The sequence below is a fragment of the Mycteria americana genome, chromosome 2 (assembly GCF_035582795.1).
Source record: "Mycteria americana isolate JAX WOST 10 ecotype Jacksonville Zoo and Gardens chromosome 2, USCA_MyAme_1.0, whole genome shotgun sequence".
Taxonomy (NCBI): domain Eukaryota; kingdom Metazoa; phylum Chordata; class Aves; order Ciconiiformes; family Ciconiidae; genus Mycteria; species Mycteria americana.
This window is the reverse complement of record NC_134366.1, coordinates 56,812,753-56,829,588: the sequence shown is the minus strand read 5'-3', so window position 1 is coordinate 56,829,588 and position 16,836 is coordinate 56,812,753. Positions and strand designations below refer to the sequence as shown.

General features: G+C 36.8%; 1 protein-coding gene across 6 annotated transcripts in view; it reads left to right on the top strand.

Moving 5' to 3' along the window:
• The window catches only part of GOLGA4 (golgin A4), a 71,380-nt gene that overhangs the window by 18,009 nt on the left and 36,535 nt on the right, over positions 1-16,836 (top strand). For 3 of the 6 annotated variants that reach the window (XM_075493535.1, XM_075493534.1, XM_075493533.1), the window contains 9 exons: positions 2,614-2,679; positions 3,849-4,163; positions 6,166-6,213; positions 6,651-6,707; positions 10,348-10,446; positions 10,938-11,076; positions 12,515-12,702; positions 13,731-13,814; positions 14,699-14,846. In XM_075493535.1, the coding sequence (XP_075349650.1) occupies positions 2,614-2,679; positions 3,849-4,163; positions 6,166-6,213; positions 6,651-6,707; positions 10,348-10,446; positions 10,938-11,076; positions 12,515-12,702; positions 13,731-13,814; positions 14,699-14,846 (1,144 nt within the window). Of the gene's footprint in view, positions 1-2,613; positions 2,680-3,848; positions 4,164-6,165; positions 6,214-6,650; positions 6,708-10,347; positions 10,447-10,937; positions 11,077-12,514; positions 12,703-13,730; positions 13,815-14,670; positions 14,847-16,836 lie in introns of those variants that run through there. The other 3 variants (XM_075493537.1, XM_075493536.1, XM_075493538.1) reach the window with 2 other exon arrangements.

Genomic DNA, 16,836 nt, shown 5'->3' with positions numbered 1-16,836 from the left:
GTTTTTTAAAGAAAAATTAAAAGAAGATGAAGGAAGAAAATGTATACTAAGCTCTCCTTCCTTCCTTCCTCCATAATTTACTCAATTTTGGAACACCTGAGAAGGAGAGAGAACAGTAAAATGTTTTTAAATGCAGACATTTAAGCTTTCACTCTTCAGGCTTATGAATCTATTTATACCTTTGAGAAATAAGTAAGATGAATTAGTTTGCATTTCAGAAATAGGGAAGTAAGGAAGCACAAGTGTCACTAGGACACCCTAATGTGGTCCAGTTAAAACTGAGCTCTGGTTTATACATCTTAATAACAAAAAGCAACCTTTTTATTAGAGATTGTAAGTATAGCTCTCTTTGGATAGAGATACAGTTGTGTATGTTCTGTGAGTTCATGGAGGAAAGACTTCTGTTGGTCTCCAGAAACCCTGACATAACTCTGCTGGTTTTAAGACTTTCAAAGGGCCAGCCTGCGCTCTGTGATTCTAGTTTTGCTGAAACATCTCTTAAGGCTTATGAAAGGCCAGGGCTTTTAAGCTCTTCAAAGCCTCTTGAATCCATACTTATATATAGCAGCTTCCATTCATGCTTACCTTTCACTGTGTGGACACCAGAATATGACCCTTTGCCCTAGAGCACAGTGACTTAGAATTGCAGCAGCTAGATACCTGTGGTGGTCCAGTTTTTATAGGAAAGATTACCAGTGTATCCCTTTTATGATTTATGCCAATAGAAAGTCTAATCCCAAATAGAGGTTCTACTTTTGTTCACACAGATTGAATACAAAGATGTCAGCACAATTAATAGGAAAATCTTAAAAGTGGCAACATTAGTTTTAGTTTTGAAATGGCAGCTTTTTAAGGATCTTCACAGAAAAGAACAGCATCCATGGTTTTTATATTCATGAACGCTTTATTAGATTTAATAAATCTACTTAATCTTGTGTTTTATAATCGATCTTAAATATTATTAAATTATTCTTATGAATTAGATATACAAACCCTCCATAGTTTCCTTTAATTCTTTTTATGGGTATCAGAATATATGATTTTTGAAAGAAGTGTTTTTAGTTAGTTTGTAATTCTTGGTAAAGTATTGGTCTTCCTCTGTTGTCAGTCCAGTACTAGCATGTTAGATGCTTCATAAATTATAAAGCAGAAGGTAAAAATTTATTTGGATTACCCTTATTATTACCTTTCAGTTAGGAAATGAAAAAGAACAGGTAATGGAGCCAAGAAAAAAAATGTATGAGTGCTATAGTTTAAAACCCAGTAAGAGCTCTTAATCCACTAAGAATAAATCCACTGCAACAGGATAGTGCTCTGAAGCAGAATGCAGATTTTGTTCAAGCCAGGTGAAGCGCAATTTCCAAATCCAAACAGTCATCTTGTATGGCTGGTTATCATTCATTTCGCTCTGTCTGAATCTAGGTGACTGCTTATGTCTCTGGCTTCCTTAACTTCCTGGATTTCTCTTTCTTCCGTGGTATTTTTGTACTTCTTTTAAGTTTGCTCTGTGTCAAACCTTTCTTAAGCCCTCTTACACTAAATCATTCCTCTCCTACATTTATGTTTGTGTATGCTTATCTGCGTATCCACACAGAGTAGAAGGTGTGGGTGTAATCATGTAGCAGATACATGGATGATTATGATTGATATTTTAGTTGTATATACACCTTAGACTTTACAGCTTGCATATAGCTGTCAGGGTACACCTTGATTAAAAGTTACACTGCTTTCAGCTGAATTCCTCATACTTTGTTTGATATGTCTCAGTGCTTTGCTTCTCTTGGAAAAAATTCATATCAAAGCTGATTTCTAGCATGTTTTGCTACTTCAGTTTGACCTGGTTTAAACACCAGAAAACCGTCTGGATTTGTACAGGTTAGAAAACGCCTAAACACAGGACATAGGAAAAACAGGACAGACAGACTAGGAACAGAAATGTCTGAACTCTGGTAAAACAAACGAACGAACAAACAAAACTATTGCTTTCTGTTGCGTTGGTTTTGGGTTTTTGGGTGAGTTTTTTTGGTTTTGTTTTTCTTTGTTTGGGAGTGCAGAGGAACGTACGCGTGAAGTTTTTCACAGGGTGTTTTTTCTGAAAGTCTGATTTTCTTCCTGTGCTTGTTTAGATTCTTAAACAGCCTGTTACCAGCACTTTTTTTCCAGGTAGTTTCCACACACACACCCCGCCCCCCCCCCCCCAATGTACTTAAACAGAGAAAGACGGTGTGATTCCACTGTTACTCATGTTGGCTGTAAACAACACTGCTCATCAATTAGATTTTTCCTGCTATCATTTTGTCTTTTTGGTGTCTCTTTGATTTGTGCATAAATGTTACATAAATAATCATTATGAATAATTTAATTGGAGATGTCAGCATTTGCAGATGTCTCATACTAATCCATGCACACATAGCTGCTTTGTAGTTCTGTATATTGCAGCAATCTGTTTTGAATTTAACAAACTAGCTTGTTTGCATGAAGACATCTTAATAAACATTCAAAAGAAAGTACTAAAAACACAGGCAAGGTAAAAGCACAGATGCTGTTTGTAAGAATCAGTGAATTATAGTCCTTGTAGTCTATTCCTTCTAACAGTTATTTTTCCTCCTGTAGAACTTAAATAAACAACCACTTCCCAGATCTACAGAAAACAATGGAAGTGGACCAGCCTCCCCGCAGGTATGGGGAGGATACGGAGGGGTTTGTTTCCTACTTCACTGCCGTGTTGTCTTTGTGTTATGTTGGCTTAAGTGCCCAGTATATATCTTCGTGCTGGAGTAGGGATGACAAGTACTTGCCTGTCAGGATACTAGGGTGTTTTGTTTGTGTATAATCCCATTAGCTGGTATTAAGTGTTGTCACTGATGCGTGGAGCTTTTTTTGTAGGGGGAGGTTAGCAGTATCTGAGGCGTGCTGCAGGCTGCCTGCGTTGAGTTGCATCTCATGGCTCACCAACACAGCCAGCACGGGATATGGAGCGTTAAGCTCGCTTTCAAAAATAGAGGGCATGTGGTGTGGCTAGAAAGCTAATTTCTAGCCGAAGGAAAAGAACTGATAGGCTTAAAAAAATTGTCACAAGTGATAAAGGTGGATATCATTCTTTAATATGTCTCACAAAAAGTTCTCTTTGCTGGATTGGGATTAGCAGTGGCTCCTAGCACTTGTGTCCCAACATCTGATTGTGGGGGGCAACATCATGCAGTAATGCTTTCAGATCACTTCTGTAGCACCAGCAGTATACCGTACCCTAGCACAGAACCTTTTGTTTTAGAACAGCTTAAGTACCTTAGCTGCATAAATCAATAATTGCATTTTATGTAAAAATCATAAAGCCATTTAAAATAAAATAAAGGACTGATTAAGATGGCATGCTAGAACTAACTGTTTTACAAGGACTTATACAATAAATTTGTTCTCTTAATCATAGGAAAATATTTTCTGTCTTTGAGATAGATACAGTCTTCTGTTTAATACATCAAGAAGTGAGTCAAAGGTTGTTTTTTTTTTAATATACATTTGGGACAAAGGTAAATGCAACTATTTATTTTAGTTACATATTCACTTTTTAAAGGGGTTACACAGAAATACATTCTTTTAGAAGTTTAAATCAGAGCCATAGTTTATTGGATTTAGTTGCTGTCTGAAATTGCCCACATCTGGTAGTTGCATGCTTGATTTTTCTGCACAAGGAGATGATTCTTCTAAGGGAGTGGTAGCTATTTTGTGTCATGCATGTGTTAGGGAACAGTTGTTCCTTTGCCCAGGTCAGGTCTCCATTTCCTGGGCTGTAGTGTGTGTGTCTGCCTAAAACTAGTGCAGAAGTAATTACTTGCTTTGAATTTTTGCAGCTGAGTGACAGTCAGTCTTTTGCCCAGAGGCTTCAGCTCCGAGTTCCCTCCATGGAGTCTTTGTTTCGAAGCCCAGTAAAAGAGTCGCTGTTCCGCTCTTCTTCCAAGGAGTCTCTGGTACGAACTTCTTCAAGAGACTCATTGAATCGACTGGACTTGGACACAGGCGGTCCCACCTTTGATCCACCTTCTGACATTGAAAGTGAAACAGAAGAGCCTCCAGGAAATATGGACAGCCTCAGCAAAGAGCAGTTGCTGCAGAGACTGCGCAGAATGGAGCGCAGTTTGGGCAACTATAGGGGAAAATACTCAGAGGTAGGCAACATTGTTACTGACTTACCTGGGTGGAGAGGGGAAAAGATGAGGCTAACCGATACTGCACTAGCGGGTAATCTTTTTGTTTTCCCGTTTGGAGCAAATTGATCAATTTACAGCTAACGTGGAAGTTAAGTTATTGTTGTAAGTGTAGTTATTTTTGACCTACATAGGCCAAATGTTTTTCTGGTAATAAAATGTGGAAATCCTTTTCTTTTCTTGTTTGTAAATAATTTCACATTGTCAGCAATAGAGATTAATTAGTAGTTACTCACACAAAGTAGGCCTATGATTGTTTCTGCTGAAAGCCTGTAGCAAGGGGTGGAGTTCAGTACAGATGTGAGTATGGCTTATACTCTCATGACAGCAAATTTACTTTTCTTCTGAAACTTGTTCTTGAAGTACACAGTGTATATTCCGTATACACGTGATGGACAAGCATTTTGTTTTCAATAAATAAGTTTTACTCTCCCTAATTTCCAGGTATTCCCTGGAAGGAATTCATTCAAGGACTATTTCTTTTGCTATTTTAGTGAAAACCAATGATAAATGTAGTTTTGCTACTCATTTTCCAAGTTGTTGGGAAAAGTAAAGCTTTCCAAGTGGTGGTGTTGTATTTTTCTTTTTTTTTTTTTTTTTAAGTATGTGTTTTGCATTTAAAACTGGCCAGTTTCACTCTTTTTTACAGTTCTTTAAATGTTTGCTGGCCTCAAATACAAAAATTCCTGTGCAGACTTTTGGCTATTATGGTCAAAATCCCTGGAATCTAAAATATGTATACAACAATTACAGTATTCAGCCTATACCTGAAAAAACAGTTGTCTTCCATTAGTTCAGGAATTGTTGTCTCCCATTAATTTTTCATTCTTGTCCAGCTAGTATAAGAAGGTGTATTTTTTAAAAGTTTATGTAAACAGTGTTGCCAAAATGAAAATTCTTCAGTTTGTAGGTTTGGTTTGGGGTTTGTTTGTTTGTTCGTTGTTTGTTTGGTTTTTTTAGTGTAGTCTGTCCAGCAGGTCTTAATTTTCTCTATCAAAAAGGTCTGGGGTTTTTTTCTGGTTTTGTGAGTTTCTTGAGTTCAGTTGGAAAAAATTGTTTTGCTGGAGCTTGGAAGAAAGTAGTTTCAATATATAATGAGAATTTAAGATGTAAAATTTTTTTCTCATTTAAAGTAGGATACAAAGTAGCATCTCAAAAAATATGGGAAGGGAAACCATCCATAGCAGTTTTAGTTTTCTTTTAAGTGCAAAATAAGTATGACACTGAAATGAAAAGTAATTTTGAATTCTGAAAAATCCTAATTTATTTTAAATAAGAATTTGAAGGTATCTTTTGACTTAAAGATTTCTGGGTTTGGTATTTTGGATTTGTTTTCCTTTAATTTTTCAGCAGTTTGAAAACGGCATATTCTAGTTCCAAGTGCCATTATGCTACTTCAGCTTTGGACAGCTTAGGCAATTGTGATCAAATTTTTAATTAAACTAAATTGTGCAGTTACTCATGAAGTCCTTTTGTCAGCTTACAATGAGAAATATTGTCCACTTCCAGTCTTTCTTTGTCTCTGTGTATATGCAAAGCACATGGGATGAGAACATGCAGTATTACACAGACCTTTTTCTGCTAGACTTGTAAGTGTATTTTTGCAAATGTACATCCCTGTGGGGTAGATGTCTGAGGTGTAACTTTCTGATACAGTTGGGTTTTTGGCTGCCTGTATTGAAGAATGGCTGTTCTTAGAGGTCTTTTTAGTGAAGGGAAAACTGCATGAATGCTGAGTAACCTCATTGTTTTGTCATGTAGGCTTTATTTTTTTAATACATTGGAGATATTTTATAAATGGAAAAAGGAAACATTGAGAAAATTTAAGTATGTGTCTGTCGGAAGAGCTTTCTCAAGTGAAGTGAAGAGTTTGAAAATGCAGATAGTGATGCAGCTAAGCAAATTATTTTGATAGCTATAAGCGGATGCATTATCATCATTATATCTGATTTCTGTATTTTAGCTAGTGTCTGCTTATCAAGTTATCCAACGGGAGAAGAAGAAGCTACAGGTAAGCATTACTTTTCATCCTCTCTTACCTGAATGCTTTTCTGAGTCTTAAAATGTGTAGTGCAAATACAGATTTAATTTTCACTGCATTGTGTGTGTGTGTTCACACAGTAAGTTGTGTGTGTATATCTGTGTGTGTGTGTATAACAAAAGAGTCTTTCTTAGCTGGGATTTCTAAGGAAGCCAAGCTAATATTGGTTTGTTGAAATAACTGTGAAGCTATTGTACTCCAGCCTTTTTTATTGCATCAGCTGAATTCAGATGATAGATTGCCAACCCACAGTTGGCAGTTTATGATAATACTTACACATCGTTTGACTTGAAGGAGAAATAGAAATCATTAATTCTTCTGCTGAAATACAATTCTATGAATTTATTTATACTTTATATGTAAAGTTATATTTAATATACCTGATGTTTATTCTTCCTCTTTTTAAGGGCATTCTGAGTCAAAGTCAGGATAAAGCACTTCGCAGAATTGGAGAACTGAGAGAGGTAACTTCCTTTATTGAGTATTTACTTTATAGCACATGTACATAGGATCTTTCTCTGCCTAACTTTTGATTTTTTTTGTTCACTTTACAAAATATTTTCTATCGCACAGCAGGTTTTTTTACCACTTGTTTTCATTTGTTTATATGGGCTTAGTTCTCTGGCTTGTTTCCCATTCAGCAGCTTATTGTCATACTCTGAGAGAGCAGCTCATCGTACTGACTGAACTCCTTTTCTGTTCATTGTGAAATAGGTGGAAATGTGTGTGGTTCTTGCAGTATTGTTGGGCTCAGCAGTATATGTTCCTGTGCAATTTTTGCTCTTCTAGTATTGAGAAATACTGTTAGGCAAATACAAGTAATAGGCGCTTTTTAATAAAGATTTTAATGACTATCAATAAAAAAATTTAGGATTGAATTTTTGAAAATACTCATCTTGATCTCAATTATAATATTTACATTGTTTTTATGGATTTGCAGTATAGTTTGATTTCAGTCGTAAAATCAGGTAGGCTGTGTTATGACTATTGTCTCCTTAGGTTATAGTGAAATTAAAAGGAGAAGCTCTAATGTATCTGGTATTGATAATAAACACATCGGACTTAAATACAAGACATGTACAAATTATTGGGCAGAGCAAATTAAAAAGGCAAGTTCACAAAAGCCATATTGTCAAACCCTGGTGAAGCACAATGTGAAGCTGAAGCCTTTTTACTGCCCCAAGAGCGAGTGCAGCATCAAGGTCAGAGACAGGTGTGTGAGGGCCTCTCTGTCCACACTCTTACCTCACTTGGGAGCTGGGTGCCTGCTTGCTCAAAGCCATGGGCTTTCTCTGTGGCTGCACTCGTGTTTTTGGCGTGCACCGTGCTGAGCAGCAGTACTGGCATGGAGGTTGCAAGAGCCATCAGACCATGGCAAGGTCTCACCTTTGCCTGAAGGCAGACTAAGTCCAGGCAGTCAGGCGTCTCTCCTGCAGACAGGGGCCCGGGTCAGTCCCTTGAGGTGAGGGATGGCGACTGTGAGTATGCGGACGTGCATGTACCCAAGGCTCATGCTCACCCGCAAGGGGCTGCCCCTGTGCGACCAGTCGGGCAGCCAGTCATTTCAAAGGAGGTCACTGGCAAATTGCAGGGCATGCCGCTTCAGCGATGCAGGATGTAATCCAGGTGAGCAGACTGTGAATTATGTGTGCCACGGGGGTAGCATTTTGGTTCAGATCCGTGCTGCTTCTGCCCCAGCAGCTGAGAACAGCGGGCCAGAGTGCTAGGTGCCGTGTTCATTTGAGCCAGAGCCTGCGCCTGTGCTGTCACTCTGTCCTAAGCTAAACTGTCAGCCCATAGGAGGGGAAAACCCACAGCATTACTGACCAAAGCGGCTTGACAATGTGGTTTTTTTCCCAGTTCACTATAAGGTCAAATGAAAGAAGCTCATTCTGTGTTAAGTCTATATCCACATGCTCCAATAGGTTTAGTCTTCCAGCTTATTGGTACTTGGTAAAGTTTGGAAGGCATATATATACCAGAGTTAAAGCTTTTGATTATGAAAAAGGGTTGGACACGTGCATACTTATTTTTCAGTTCTTCTGTCATAGTCCTTCTGATTCATGTATATATATATATCTTATATATATTTCTGATTTATATATATAAATATATATTTGTATATATATTTGGCGTAATATCTAATTTCATTCTTATAAATCTTGTAGATTTAAAGATTCCTTCAAATCTAACACTGAAATTCTTTTTTATTAATTGAAAAACTTCAAAAAGTAGTTTTTTGGTCTTTTGGAAGCCCAAGTGTTATAGCATTAGGTAAAACAGACTTAAAAGAAAAATTACAAATAAAATGGTACGTTTCCATTGTGGAAGCTAAAATGGTACAAAATAGATCATTCATTGATGTAATAATTTGTTATCAGAAATTAATTTAAAAAATCCTTTTCTTCATCATACAGTCCCTTTTCCCCATAAATATGTTGAATCAGACAAGTTTCTTGGAAGAGGGCCATGTAAGAATAAACTAAGTCTCCTTTGAGGCCAAGCTGACAGTGTGAAATAGTCCCTGGAAATCAGTGTGTCTTTTGCTTACCTTAGTTTTTTTGCTGTTAAGAGTAATTCCTCAACAGCAGTCTCCAAGCAGTCTTCAGTGTTCTCCTTCTCAGACAAGGATCAAAAAGAACTTTGGGAACCAAAGAAGACTATTTCTGTGTCGGTTTCAGTAAATCTCTTTGGCACTTGTTCTTGCACTGAGCTGCTTTGCTTCACTTGGAAGGAATTGCTTCTAAAGCTCAGAAGTACTAGGCACAAGTGTGATCCGTAGCTGTTGAGAACCTGAGGCAATGCAGTGTTAAAAAGTGGATATAGTTACTGAGGAAGAGAGAGGAATAGTTTTTTCCAGTGATGTTTTCCAGCACTGTCCTGCCTGTGGCATGGCTGGGCAGGCTCAGCTCACACAGCTGCAGTTTTCAAAAGCTGGTATCGGGCTCAGCTATGGCAGCCGGGATTCACTGTTGGAGGTAAGGGATAGGCAGCCAAAGAGCATAAAAGCAAGATTCAGAGTTGAAGGAAAGTAATGCAGGAAGCATCCAGTGCCCTGTGTTTTGTCTCTTGTTTGCTTTTTCTTCCTTTCTTTCTCTTTCTGTCATCCTCTATCTTTGCCTGGCTAGCAGAACCCATGCTTATGGGTGGCGCTTGCTTTTATACAAGCGATCTTTGCAGAATAATGGTCATAGAAGCATTAGTTTTCTGGGGTAAATCACTGGGAAGGTATATATGGATGAAGTAAATATAGAAATAAAAAAAATTAAAATACAAGTTTGGGAAATAATTTGCAGTGTATGCATGAAATGTGTATGGTTTGATTCCCTCAATAAGCAGTTAGATGTGAATTAATTTAACTTTAAATACATTTATTTTCTATTAGAACAGTAAGTATTTAAAGAAATTAAAATATTTAGACTTTAAAAGCATAGGAAGTAAATATAAGAAACCTCCCTAAGGCAGTATTTTATAAGATTATGTAGATCCTACTAATGCATTTAGGCAACATCTGCAGGTTTCTAAAGGTATTCAGCCAAATGAGTGCAAGTAAGTAGCAAGTCAAGCCACATAGTTAAGTTCTTTGGCATTCTGTGGCTTTCTCATTTGAGACATGTTTGAGGAATAAAAAAAGCTAACTTTCTGCTCTTATAAATGTCACTTGTCATATTAGAATGTAGCATATTGAATGAGCGTAAGAGAAATTTACATTTCTGCAGTTTATGTTGTCTTAATCTGGTGGCTAAATGAAGCATCTAGTTTACCAAAGTGCAGTCTTCAACTTCCAGGAGAAATGTGTGCATGGAAAACAGTTTTCAGGAGCAGGCTTGAAGTGATCCCTACACAAACTTATTTTTAGGAAGAAAGAATCCTTGATAATTTTGCATCAAGTCTAGACTCTTGCTGTTTTAATGCTGGTATTATAATGGGATGTTCTTATGTTGCGTGGAATGTTGTATAGTAAAAGAAATATCCACTTTATGGTTGTATGCTGGGGTCACAACTGCAAAGAGGTATTTTTAATATTATTTCATAATATTTTGATAAGCCTTTTAAATTCACATTTCAGTTTTCATTTGAGATGCATTTATTTATGATTCTCAGGAGCTCCAGATGGATCAACAAGCTAAGAAACATCTCCAAGAGGAATTTGATGCTTCCTTAGAAGAAAAGGATCAACTTATTAGTGTCCTGCAAACTCAGGTAAGATACCTTACCCAACAGTTGTTCTTTAAAACTGCTCTTCCTACTTTTTTTTGAGAACTTTTCACTTTTTTACTTGAGAATTTATGATTATTTAGAAATTATAAGTGTGTCTTTGTGGTAGAGGATACCTTTGTAAAATCTCACTCGTGTTAAATATGATTGTTCGATCTGTGCTTAAAAACCTTTGTAATGTCTTTGTTATCAAGAACATAACATTAGCAGATGATTCAGCTAAAATTGCTTTGGCAAAATTTATGTGTTTTGCTTAATTGATCTTTGTTTCTCCACTCCACGTAGTAATGGTACTATTTTTGTTAATTGGAAACATAATTCTGATTTTTAAAATTCTAAAAAAAATCAGACAGATTTTTCCTTTCTCTACTTGCTGATATCAACTTTATTTAACTCTCTCTAGTTTTGAAGATGAAAACATGATCTACTTAGAATCCTTGGGTTTTTTTTTTTAACAAAAAGAACATTTCGTTTAGGTATTGTTGCTGAAACAGAGGTTACAGAATGGTCAGATAGGCACTGAATTGCCTGACCCAAACATCCAATCTGAACCACAAGTTCAAAGTCCAACAAAAGAAATCAGTACAGAAAATACTGTGGAACCAGGAAGCAATGGTAGGTATTGCGGCTTTTTCAAGAGATCTTGAATTTTGGGGAATAAGTCTGCTGTTATTTATGATGGAGTAACAATACTTAGGGCTGAACACGTCACAGCAAGAATATATTTTCTAGAAGGAGACAATTGTTTTGAAAACAGTGTGGCAGCTAGAGGACAGGATAACCCTTCTAAAATACTAAATTTTCATAAGAATTAAAATGTGATACATCTTGCCTTTGTCAATAGTGGTGACAGTATTGTAATTACTGCTTTTGCTGGTAGGGGTTGTTACTATCCCCACTTAATATGATTAGAGAGATTCTGTCCCCCATTAGCAAGGACCTATCCCTGGAGTTTAGAGAGGAGACCAGTTGCCAGTCTGTCTTTTTTTTTGTTTTGGGTTGTTTTTTTTTTCTTTTCCCCCCTGTCTCAGGAAAAAGTAAAAGCGAAGATCAATTTTTATATTCATGCTATTGAATAATTTAACTGTTCCTCACATCAGGAGGTTATTTGAGTTATGGGACTCCCAGCATTGTGTATATTTGATTACTGAGCAAGGGACATTATAATGCTGATATATAATGAAAGTGTTGTTCATTGCTATCCTTCATAAAAGGTAGGGTTCAGACAGAGGTGAACATGCCTCTTGAAATGATCTTTGTTCAGCACCTGCCATGATTTTTGTATGTTAGGATGATATGAAGGGTTAGATCAGAGATTTTCTTATCCAGCATCATGTCTTTTGTAGTGCTTAGGAAATAAAGTATCCAGTCCCTAAGAATCAGGGTTCAAGGTGTTTCCGGTGCTGGAGTCTGCTTCTGGACTATAGTGTGTAAGACTTATGGTCATGAACCGAACCTCTGAACCTGTCTGATCCTATTCTCACGCCAAGTACTCTTACAGCATCCAGACCATCAGAGCAGAACACACAGTAAAATATTATCCAATGTGCTAGTTATACAGAGAGGAGTACAGCTCAGAAAGACGCTAAACGTGGCCTGTATCATGCCAAATGTAGTATTGCCAACCTGGATATTTTAGAATTAACATCATACCCAGCCCTGGGAAAGCAGGAATATGTGTGCTTGGCACTTGAGAGATGTGATTTGCTTTGCTTCGCATTTTTTCCTGCTTGTGAATATTCTGTTAGTAGCAGCATGCAGGTTTATAAATAATGATGACTTTTTAATTGCATAGAAAACCTTGTTGAATAATAGTTTGGTTTTGAAGCTTGTATAGTAACTGGGGTTTTGTAAATTAATTTGGTGTGAAAGACTGTATTTACTATTCTGTGTATGTGTAGCATGTTTCTGGCAGTTACAGTAGTCACTAGGAACTTTTGCAGACTTTGCACAACTTTAAAGACCTGTGAGTCACCCACAATGCGAATGATTAATGCAGATCTACATTTTGGAAATGGTGTGTATATGATAATGTTGGTATGTTGTCTTGTAGAGGGTAATGAAGATTCTGTAAAAACACTGGAAACTCTTAATCAGAGGGTGAAGCGCCAAGAGAACTTGTTGCAACGTTGTAAGGAGATGATTCGGTCACATAAGGAGCGCTGTGCCCAATTGACCAATGAAAAAGAGGCACTTCAAGAACAGTTAGAAGAGAGACTTCAGGAACTGGAGAAAATGAAGGTATGGAAAATGCTCTTAACTTTATGGGTAGCTACTAAAAGACAGTAAGAACTCCAATATTTCCAAAATTTAGTAATAGGGCAGACCATTAAACAAACTGTCCCTGTACTTTTTTGGAGTTAAAGGTGCAAAACCCACCTGGAATGAACACATTGAGGAATTACTCAAAAAGCTGTAAAGAAGGGTATGAAACTTTACTGTATGAATAACCATCAAAATAGTATCAGAAATAAAGTAGCTGTGGGAAGTCGGGGTGAGGAAAAGACTGTCATAGCACAGAAGACATAGGGTAAAGTGAGAAAAGTGGAGCAGAGGTAAACCTTTAAGACATAGTGGAAGAGGCATCCGTTATGTAAACGAACAGAAAACACAGAAAGGCAGGACAGTGGAGAGCACAATATAGTGAAGATAACATAAGTGCAGTCCCAAAGCTAAATTATTGTTTTGCTCAATTTTCCTTTTAAGGCCATTAATGCTGAGTGTGGAGTAAAAGTAAGATGGCTGATAGTGATGGAAACATGAAAATGTGAGAAGTATAGCTGTACTCAACTGCAGTTCTGGAGATCAGAGTCCCTTCCCTGTCTTGGTCTCTGAGCACTAGCCCAGTTAGGAAGAGCTCTGAAAGACTCAAGTATTTTAAGGACCTTTTCCAGAACAAGGCCAGTAATGGCCAATTATTTTGCATTGCTGACATCTTCTTGTAAGCTGAGATGCAGCTAATAGAGCAGGTGCCTTAGGCTTGTTGCTTTCCCATTTTGCTGTAGCAGCTCTGACATCCGTGAGAGAACTGTGGAGGCTGTAACAAAGCCTTCAGATATCTGAATTATTATGGAAGCCATGAGGCAGCCTAGCACTGGGAGATTTAAAAGTAATTTAAAGCTGCCTACTTCAATTTCCCTGGATTCTATTCTGTGCTCTTCCTCCAAGGCATAGTGCAGGGTCAGAGCCAAACCTAAGCTGTTTGTCAGAAGAAGGTATTTTCTTACAGATGGCAGTGCTTTAAGCTTGTGGTTGGGGTCTTTTTTTAGGACCTTCACATGGCTGAGAAGACTAAACTGATTACGCAGCTGCGTGATGCAAAGAATTTGATTGAGCAGCTAGAACAAGACAAGGTAAACAAAAAAAGTGTTCTTTAAACTGTGTAGTTTTTGAAGAAGGTTGTTTGAAACTCAAAATATCTGGCTTCTTGGTATTAGAAGCTGTTCTTAGTTGTCTGATGTTGTTTGGTTTATGTTTTAATGAGCAAATAATTTAAGCTACCTGAGAATTTTATTGTATAGATACTTTGGGGTATTTGTCTGTTAGGTTATCCTTAATACTGCAAGATGATGTTATTCAGGATGGAGCGATTATGCCTAATACACTCCTCAATGCAATCTTTAAAACAAAAAAACAAACCAAAACAAAAACAACAAAAAACCCCCAAACAAACAAAAATACCACCAAAGACTAATGAAGATGAGATAAAATGTAAATTAATTTAAAAGTGACCAATGAAGAAAAAGTAACTGTAGTTTCTTAGGAATATGAAGAGTTTCTCAGTTTTTTGTTCCTTAATGTTTTTTTATCACAGTCTTGGGTGCTTAGAGTAACTTCTGGTGGTGTAATAAGCAACATGACTAACGCTCATTGCATGTGCATGTTCTCTAAGGAGAAGCATGCACACTACAATGCTTTTAGTTTTGGTTTGTTTACAGAATGCATGTTTGAAAGAAAAGTATCTGTACCAGAAGGAGGAAGGTTTCTGATGGTCCTTAGTTGCTGGAGGAGTTCTTTTTACCACTAGATAAATTTTGGTTACTCTTCAAAATAATCCCTATTCTTATCATCCTTGTTAGCATTTTCTGTTTCTGACATAGAAAAATACCATGATCTCTGGTCTTGTAGTAATAGACTAAAGTTTATTCCTGACAAGGATTGTGTCCTGGCTTGAAATTGTTTTAGCTGTATGTTTTATTTATTTGCTAGCTTTTTATCACAAGGACCTTTTCCATAGGGCATGGTAATTGCAGAGACAAAGCGACAAATGCATGAAACATTGGAAATGAAGGAGGAGGAGATAGCCCAACTGCGTGCTCGGATCAAACAAATAACTACAAAAGGCGAGGAATTAAAAGAACAGAAAGAAAAATCTGAAAGAGCTGGTAAGAAATTCTGGGGATTATTAGCTTTCACATTTAAACATGAGAAAGCTTCAGCATGGTCTTTTTGCACTCTTTCATCAGTTTGGATGTTTGGAATGGGTATTAAGAGATGCTCTTTTTCCTAATGTTCTACATATCACCCCTGCTAGCGTCATTACTAACTTCACTTCTGGTCAGCAGAGTTTAGGGTTGTTTTTCACTGGTTTGTCTCTGTTATCAGTTCAACTGGAGTTAGGAAAGAAATTGCTGAAGTGCAGCTGTACTTTCCCGTTTGTAGGAGAAAAGATTGATAGAGTTTTGTGCTGGTATAACTTCAGGAGGGAAACTTGCAACTACCTATAAATTATCATTATAATGCTACTAGTGTTTTACTTAGAAAACACAGCAGTGAGTATGTAAGAGCTTGGGAAGAAGTAGAAACAAGAGGATGTGTTACAACCATAATAAGGATTTTGTTTCAATAATCGTAGCGGAAGCATTTCTGGTTTCTTTTTAGTGAAACAGCAGTGATGATTCCTTTTGCTTCAGGCTTGGAACCTAGCGGTTATGTAACTACTACATGCCATAGTTTGCTTTTGATGGAAATTAGGTAACATTAATTATGTGTGCTTGCAGTTTTCCTTTTGCTTGAAACGAAGTTAAAAGGTCAGTCCGCCCCACCTTTGTGTTTTAAACAGTGAAATTGTTTTGCACTGTATCTATTAAAAGTCTTTTAGAAGAATTTAGTTTGCTCTCATAGGCATCTAAAGGAGTTCACTCTTTTGGCAGAAGCTCGTATGTGGTTGGTTTGCATAAAACATGCATATTTTCTTTCTCTAAAAAGCGCTGAGAAGTTCAAACAATACAGTTCATAGGTGTTTATTTTAAATCTATGTAGATTTAGATCAGAACTTTCAATGTTAAAGATTAGTTTGCATAGATCATTCTTCTGTAATACAGAAAAGCAGCTTGAACATCCATCTTGTGAAAGTAACAAACATTTTGATTAGTTGCCCCCCTCTCCTACCCTTTCAGGTTGCATGTGTCTCTTTAGCTCTGGAAATTCATATTTCAGAAGTCAGTCAGTCCTGCTAAAGTTGGATTTTGTTCAGTTCTTGGAGACTAGGAAGCTTTTCTTCATGATTTTAAAAAAAAGCTGAAGAATATTTTAATACTTCTGTAGATATGACATTATTGTTGTAGATGTGTGAAACACAGCATTTTTTGAAGCAGTAGAAACCTTAATTATGAATTAATATCTACAAGCTCTGGTTAATATAGTAATTTCCTCAGGTTTGCGTAGCTAGAAGCTGAAAATGGGTTAGGGGTGATGCTCTGGATACCTGGAAAACTTAACTATTGTAGTGAGAAGTAATTTCACTTATGAATAATGTGTTGAGTACACTGCACTTTTCTAGGGAGAGATTTGTGCGTTAAATATGCTCTCTTTTAAATAAAATTTTAAAGTAGTTTTGGTAACTTTTGTGGTGCATAAGCATCCACTTTACCTTTGAGTGCATTTATTTTTATATTCTGTTACGCATACATATATAAATGTTGGAACCCTTGGAAAATTAGTTAATACTACTCCGAAGATAGGCAAAATTGTAAGGTGACCTTTATTACGTTTTCCTGTTACTTCCTTGGCCTTATGCATTCCAAAAATGTTGTGAGGTACAATGGAAGTGTTGTTCAATACAGTTGAACTAAATTGTTCTGGCATTTGAGAAAACCACCATGAATATTGGGGGAGCCTGAGAAATTACTTCTAGGTCACAACCTTTGAGTTGTACCAGTTTTAAGAATTTGGCAGTTTCATGTATTTGAGGTCAACAAGTTTAAAGTTCTGTTTCTTGGATAGTTAATGTGAGATGACTTTAAATTCTAGACTTCTCTTTTTCTATATCGTGATTTAGTAAAGAATTGACTTAGTGGAATATTGTATTTGTCAAACTGTTAATTTAATTTATGTTATGGCAAAATAAGGATATGTGTAATATGCTTATACTTG